This window comes from Sus scrofa, chromosome 15 (assembly GCF_000003025.6).
Source record: "Sus scrofa isolate TJ Tabasco breed Duroc chromosome 15, Sscrofa11.1, whole genome shotgun sequence".
NCBI classification, from domain to species: Eukaryota; Metazoa; Chordata; class Mammalia; order Artiodactyla; family Suidae; genus Sus; species Sus scrofa.
Window position 1 is genome coordinate 24,400,936 of NC_010457.5, and position 7,848 is coordinate 24,408,783.

The following is a 7,848-nucleotide window of genomic DNA, read 5'->3' on the forward strand; positions in this document are numbered from 1 at the left end:
CCACCTCACTGCTTCCAACTCCTCACCCAAGGATTGTGTAAGTGTACCTGTTATGTGCAGAGGCTACTCCACACACCCAAAAAGGTGTGAAAGGAATGGAAGGAAGAGATTTACTGCCGTGAAGTTGGGAACCCATGGTGAATGTGCTCTCTACCTCCAGATTTCTGAACTCCAAGTTCCCCAAGCCTTGGTCAGGGACTTAAAGGGCCCCTAGGCTTCATGGACTTGGCACCTAGCACTGTCACTTCCCCAGACATAGGCCCAAATCAGGGGGAATTTTTCAAGAAAAAAAGGCAGACTAACTGGTCATTCCCACTTCTCATAAAATCAGTGCTGCAAAAACAACAGGAAAAAAACCCCAGGGAAAAGCACAGAGGCAGAGTTGCCATGTGTGCACAAACACACCTGGAAACATTCTGGTGTGCAAACACAAGTGAGTACATGCACACACACTATAAACTTACAGCATCCAAGTGTACATCTAAAGTACAGAAGAATGAGCACCCAGTCATATAATACTCACAGGTTCAGGGATATACAAAGCCCAATGGGAACTCAGATGCTTCAGTATCCTTCTACCCATGATCACATACACACAAGAGTTTTCTGGGGCACCTATACATCTGGCCACAGACATATAGGTACCTACAGGCATACTACCAAAGAGAGTGGGGAAGGCAAGAAGAACAGAATTTCCTATTTAAAAAATAATCATGGACAAAAGGGAGATGAGAGGGGACCTCCTCTTCCTCCTCCTAGATCCTGAATGGCGGCAGGGCCCAATGGGGCAAGTGCCATCTCCCTTCCCTCTAGGAAGTCCTGATATCCAGAGGGTTGAGGGTGCTTGTGTCTGTGCCTTCCTCCATTGGAAAGCAAACCAGGCTTTGATGGGATTGTTAAAGGGACCCTGGCTTAGGCTCAGGGTCAGGGGAGGTGGGCCTGTGCACATGTCGTCAGAGGTCTCAGCCCAGAGCGATCCTGGCAGCAACCCAGCGGCAACCACTCTGCATAACTTCCCTACATCCAGGCCTCCTCTCCCGGCTTTAAGGGACCTTGAACTTGGAGCCCCCACAAGGCTAGAGTCCGCCCTCCATCAGCCTTTTCACCAAAGAAATCACTTCTCCTAATGAGGAGTGGAGAGCCTGAACTGTGAAGGTCAGGCCAGGGGAAGGGCTTCTGGCTCAGAACCAGAGGCAGCCCCTCACCTCTGCCCCGCCCTGGGAAGGCTTTCTGCTTCTAAAGGAGAAAACCTCCAGCAAAACTAGTACCAGAAAAAAAGAAAAAGAAAAAATGCAGGCTGAAGCCAGGAGCAGGTTGAACCAGAGGAGGCTGCAGTCAGGCTGGGCCTGGCTGGGCGCGGGAAGCGACGGGGCAGCCTGGCAGTGTTGCCAAAGTCAGGATGGGGTTTCTGGCCTTTGGGCTCCAATGAACACAATTGGAGACTAGGCATGTCCCGCCAGACTCTCCAAGGCCCGACCATCCCTGGGTCTGGGCTGCCTGTATGACCGCGCCCCCTCACCCATCTTATTCGTTGTCTGGTGATCAATCTCAGCGCCCAGCCGAGCCATCAGGACTCCCTGCCCCTTGTGTGCCCGCTGTGCAGGGGGCCACCGTGTGCCCGCGTCCTCGCCCTTCCCCAGCCCCAAAGAGGAGGGCCGCCAGCCTCTCGTGAGCACAGTGTACACTTTATTTCAGACTACAGGTTTCTGAACATAATAAAATCTTTGGCTTGTAGCGGCGGTTCAGTCTCGCAGTCTGTGGGGTCGTATTTCTCAACAAGTCTCCGGAAAACGAAAGGGGGAGGGGAGGACAGACAAACCGACAGAAGGGGTCGGGAAGTGGGGGATAGGGGACGGGCAGACACGCGAGGAAACACACTCTCACGCACACAAAGAAAAGTCCCAGAGAAACGAGGGCCGGCGATGCGGGGCAGGAGGCACCGGAGAAGCGATAAACATTCAAAAGAAAACGAAACTGGGCCGGGGGCAGCGAGGCGGAGGCGGGGGATAAAATAATTATAATAATTATAATAATTATAACAATAATAATAAAGGAGATTAATAAAAAGTCCAGCAAATAGAGATCGCTACACATATTTCTTTTCCTTACCTGAAATTAAATATATACAAGGTCGTAAGCAGTTTGGCTAGATAGAGCTTTAAGGAGTTCGCAGTTTCGTCCCTTATACTGTGAAGAGAGAACTGATCTTATTTTTCGATAGCACCTGTCCGAGTCTTTCTCTCTTTTGAAAAATGTCTCGTCCCAGCATGACTCTCTATCCTTGGGACCTCTTTCTCTCTCTTTTTCTCTGTTGCTCCCTTCCTCCTTTGCGCTGATTATTTCTCCCCCGGCGCGGGGCCGGCCAGGCGGAGGTGGCGGGGCCAGGAGGGGGCGCGGGCGCGGCGGCCCGACCGCGCGGCCCCAGCCGGCGGCGGCTACTCGCTCTCGTCTTTGTCCTGGACCGTGGTGGTAGAGTGGTTGTACAGTCCCTGCGCCATGAGGTGCAGCGCCAGGCCGTTCTTGATGCCCGTGGCTTTCTTGATCTTGGCGCGCTTGTTCTGGAACCAGATCTTGATCTGGGACTCGTTGAGGCTGAGTTCCTGGGCCAGGGTCTGCCGCCGCTGCTCGGTGATGTAGCGGTTCGCCTGGAACTCCGCCTTGAGTCTCTGCAGCTGCTCGGCCGTGAACGCCGTCCTCGGCCTCTTGTCCTCCTTCTCATTCTTCTTCTTCTTCAGCTTCCTCGTTCGCGGACCTGCAGCGGCGGATAGGGCCGGGTGGGGGTTGGGACGGAGGGCAGAGGGGAAGGGGAGAGGGCAGAGGAAGCCGTGAGAATCGAGGAGCCGGGCGGGGATCGCGCCCCACGCTTCCGGGGCGCTAGCGGAGGCCCTGCTGCGCCCCCGGCTCCCTCCCACCCGCTGGCCATTAGATCTAGCGACTGGCTGGCTGTTGGGGTTGCTAGGTTTCCCCTCTGAGATGCCAGAAGGGCCACAGAGGAAAAGTGGCTGAGGTTGTTTGTGCACCCCACACCCCAATTCATAACAGGAAAGCCGTGTGTCTTAAATCACAGAGTCCGAGATGGAGAGTTATTTGGAGCCCCAGCCAGCCCAGCCCAGAGCTGGAGGTCAGGGGCCTGCCATCTTCACAGCCCTGGAATAAAAAGAGGCTCAATACTGGGTAGAGGACCCTGGGACAGGATTGCCCTGGGGGAAATCGCCAGCCAGCAAACTAATCTTCCATTCTTCCTCAAGAAGCACACCTACACCCAGACACCACAATAAGGCCCCATCTGCTTGTAGCTATTGACTTCAGAAAACAAGGGGCTAAAGAGAGCTCTGTGAGAAGCTCGCCTAGCTCCAAAGCGTTTGGCATCTGCCCTCTCTACCCGTCCTTCTTTCCCTTTGCCCAAACCAAGCTCTTTGAAGGGTCCCAGGAAGACATACTGGCCACTGCTTCCTCGAAAGAGGAGAAAAGGCCTTCACCCAATTGCATGCCTCATTCGCTCCCTGGCCCCTGTGCTCTCCTCTTTGCCCCTTGGATGGTGCTGGTAAGAAAGAGAGCCCTCCTCATTCCTGCACCCAGCAACCCAGGCAGGTCTCCCTCACCTCTCTTTTGGACACAGAAGCTGAAATTTCAGGACTGAAAACTGAATGACAAAAGCATGCCAGAGCTGCTTTCTCTGTCCACCTTTGCTATTTGCCAGGAGACTGCATCCTTCACTTTCCCCAATCCGTGAGCAAAAGGGGCAGAGGGCAGAGAGAGTGAGACAATCTTGACAAAAATCTGTCCTTTGCCCCTAGAATGGGTAATAGGAAGAGGCCACAGGAAGCATTCCTAGGAAAATGAAGGGTCCCTCCGAACCTGTTCTGGGAAAGGGGCTGCTATGGAGCCCAGTCCCGAAGAAAGAAAGGAAGAGGGAGGAGGCAGCCTGTAAAGCCTGCACCTCTGCCCATCAGTCTCCACATCCAAGCCTCCTGGCATTTACTTACTGGGCCCTGTGGTGGTTATGGGGAACTTCCTGAGCCAGGTGAAGCCCCTGTCAGGCCTGTTAATCTCTAAAACTGTCTGGAAAGAAGGGTCTTCACTGGCAATCCCCAAACCTAGTGACAGAGGGGCAATCTGGGTAGCTGGCTCCTGGGACAGGCCAGCTCCTGGGGTCACCAGCTGTCCTGTGACAAAAGAGTCCAAGCCTGGCCGACCACAGGGGCTCAGGTCTGGGTTGAGGTTCATCTCCCTGAATTGCCCATGCAGTTCACCCTGCCTCCCCAGGCCCCTGAGAAGGAAAACAGCCAAGAACAAAGACAAGGCCCACTTCTTCTGAGCGGCCTGCAGGAAGCACTGGGAAGCCGGGTGGGGAGGGGAGGAAGGCCTTGGTTTAGATTAGTAATTAGCTGAGCCAGCAGAGATAGCCCAGGAAATGTGCACAACCTCAGAAAGGCCCCCGCTGTGCGTCGTCTGTCGGGGAGGTTGTTAGAGTGTTGTTGTGTGCATGTGTTTGTGTGTGTGAGTGTGTGCACCCGTGCAGAGGCACGAACACTTGTAATAAAATCGTAGCCTCCTGGCCAGCCCGAGCCGCACGGCCTGACAGCTCAATCACTCTATCCATCAGGCGAGTCAATCAAAGCAGCTTTTCGGAGGTTCAGGGAGCCCGACGTGTCAATAACGGGGCTCGAGATGGCGGGGGCTGATAGCGCGCATCGATCCACACCCGGCCGGCAGCGGTGGAGAGGCACAGATCAGCCAGAATAGACCACCGCACCGCTATGCCGCGCCCGGCCTCCCGCCGGACCCGGGTACCCGGAATCCCAATTGCAGGCCGGAACCCCTGCTGCCCTCCTCGCAGAGCGCGCCCACCGGCTTCTGGGAGCTACGGTCTGGGGAAGCAGGCAGGCCGGAGCCTCCTCTCCCCGGGCCTAGCGGCTATCCCAGGGTAGGTTTGGGCCTTGGGTTCTCCAAATATATGGGACATGTTGGGAAAAGGTCCCAAGACAAATGGAGAAAAACGGGCCTACGGTTGTTAGAAATCTGCTAACTGGCAGAGGTGCGGAAGGAAGGAGTGAAAGAAGGAAGGGGCAGGGCCGGGGAGGATGTGCAAGACACACCGCAGAGAAGCTGCAGCGTAGGCTGGCTCTCATGCACTCGGCCCGGATTTCTGGCCTGAACCTGACCCGAGTTCTCTCTTCTCCCACTGCCTATCTGCCAGCTCCAGAAATCCAGGAGTCAGGGGCTGTAGGCATCCACCATTTCCACAACCCATCTTCCCTGGATTCTACCCACACGGGTCAGAATCTCCTGGCTACCCACAGCCTGGGGAAGAGGGGCAGTGATTCCAAGCGGTTCTCTCCCTGTGTCTCCTTAAATCTATCTCTATGTCAATGAACTCTCCGCAGAAAATATCGAGATGATGTTTGTGTCTGTTAAGAAGACAAAGTCAAGATTATTTCTCTAATCAAAGCCGTGGTTCGATTTCGGTCTCAGAAGGACCGGGCTGGCGGGATTTCAGACCCAGATCACTAGGCCCATCTTCCCACCGGTTCTAAACACCCTTTTCCCTGGAAGATTGTGACTTTCCTAAGAATAATAAAGGTAAAACACAAAGAAGGCCAAAAGAGCTCAGAGTTCAAAACCGAAGGACACAGCTTCCCACACCAGGAGCTGTAGCCTCCCGGGTGGTGGCTGCAGAGTCCAGGAGAGCAGAACTGGGTGCGACATTCAGTTTAGACTGGGAGCGAGGACAAGGAAGAGAAAGCAGGGGTAAGAGAAGAAAGCATCTGAGACCCCAGATCCGGCACATTCTTCCCTGCACAGCAGCAGAGAATACTGAGGGCGTCCGCGGGGCCGAAAGGCATGGCACAGCCTGGGGCTGGGTACTCACCGGAGGAAGGACGATCCGAGTAGCGCGTGCAGTAGACCCAGGCGGGCCATACGAGGGGCTGCTGCGAGTCAGTTTTGACTACGGGCCCGCCGTTGGCTGAGCCCATTAGCAGGATGGCGGGGTTGCTGTGGTCTGGGTACTTAGCACCCTGCGCACCTGGGCTCCCTACGCCGCCTCCACTGCCACCGCCGCTGTCCGAAGGTTTGGCCGCTGCTGCTGCCGCTGCCGCCGCCGCTGCCACGGCCGCTGCCGCCGCCGCCGCTGCCGCCGCCGCTGCCGGATTCCCAGCCTTGGACGCTCCCGCGCCGCCGCCGCCGCCGGCTGGCGGGGAGCCGTCGGGTGGGCCACAGTTCGCGTCCGGGGCGCACAGGAGCGAGGCGGCGCCTGGCGCCCTGGTGCCCAGCGGGTGGACAGGATCTCTACCTGCGCCGGTCTGGCCTCTGTCACGCTCTACCCGGCCTCCTCCTGCGCCTCCTCCGGCTGCCGCCGCCACCAGGAGCTGTGGCGGCGGCTGCTCCTTTTTGCAGCCGAAGTCCGGCCTCAGGATGTTGTCGATGAAAAAGTTGGTGGTGCGGTGCAGCTGGGCCGCGGGCTGAGGCTGGTGAGCAGGCGCCGCGAGATGCTGAGGCGGCGGCGGCGGGGGCGGGGGATGCGGGGGAGGTGCGGGTGGTGGGCCAGGGGCGGCAGGCAGGGCGCCGCGGGCGGCGAGGGGGGCGCGGGCTGCGGGGACACCGGCACGCTGTCTCCATCGCTGCCGCTGCTGCCGCTGCTGCCGCTCGCGCCGGGGCTAAGGCTCAGGCCGAGGCTGCCCGGGGCCGCCGCCACCGCCGCCGCGCCGAGGCCCGAGTCCCGCTGACTTTTAGGTTCCGGCTGCTGTTCTTCCATGCTCGGCCGCCCCGCCGCCACGGCCGCCGCTCCGGCCCCCGCCCCCCCGCGCCTCGCTCCCCACCCCACTTTGCCAGCGGCCCGTGGGGGTGCGCGGAGGAAGGAGGCCGGCGAAGCCCCAACGAAGGCACCGGGCGAGTGCAGGAAAAAAAAAGCCCAGGCGCCTGGCCTGGATCGCTTGCTATTATCGAGCAGATAGATCTCGCTGTCTCTCCCTCTCTCTAATTTGTAGACATCCAGATATGGAGACACTTGGCTATTTCTTTTTTTCTTTCTGCAACCAGATTCAATGATTTGTTTTAAATGGGGAGTAAGCCACGGCCAAAAAGAAAGGAAAAAAAAAAAGAAAAGAAAAAAGCAAGCAAGAAAATAAAATCTCCAAGAAATGTTTTCTTAAAGATAAAAAATAGTCTTTAAAGTCTAGCCATCTTCGTAAGCAGTAGTGAGGGGTTTGACTTCCCCGAGTGTCACGCTCAGCTGTGCCCAGAGCGCGAGGCTGGCAGCGCCTTTAATCGCCTTTGCTTTTTTTGCAGGGAGAGCGCGTCTCCGCCAGCGCCCGGGCTGCCTTTTTTTTTTTTTTTTTTTTTTTTTTTTTTTTTTTTTTCAAATCTCTGACAGCTCGGATCTTTGCACAAACTCTCTCGCTTAAAAAAAAAATCACCCAGGCACACTTTTTGCCTTCAAACCGGAAGCACGTGAGTCAGGGCCGCACGTGTGCGGGGCCAATGGCGAGCCAGGACTCGCGCTGACACCCGGGCCTCTGCCCAATAGGCGCTCGCGGGACTTTGCGGATAAATAATCCGGGGGCGGTGGCCGCGGGCGGAGAGGGGGCGCCGCGGTCCCGGCCCCGCGCGTCCGGCCCGCCCTCCCCCACCCGCACCCGCGCCCCTCCCCCTCTTTCAGGCCAGGACGGAGGAAGGGGCAAAGGAGACCGAGAAAGGGTGGATTTTGGGGTGTAGGCAAATAGAGAAGCAACTCCATAAACAACTTGTTGGAGAAGTGCAGGATTATGGGTGCGTGCGCGCGGGGCGCAGGGTCAGGAGGCAGGGGCCTCAGCTCTTTTGGTAACCTCTTGGCTAAGCAACTCAGCC

At 57.1% G+C, this 7,848-nt stretch overlaps 1 protein-coding gene across 1 annotated transcript; it reads right to left on the reverse strand.

The window, feature by feature from the left end:
* Positions 1,670–7,442, reverse strand: EN1 (engrailed homeobox 1). The gene is given in 3 exon segments (XM_003133282.4): positions 1,670–2,752; positions 5,873–6,521; positions 6,524–7,442. Coding segments are annotated over 3 exon segments (1,200 nt in total). The 5' UTR covers positions 6,758–7,442; the 3' UTR covers positions 1,670–2,435.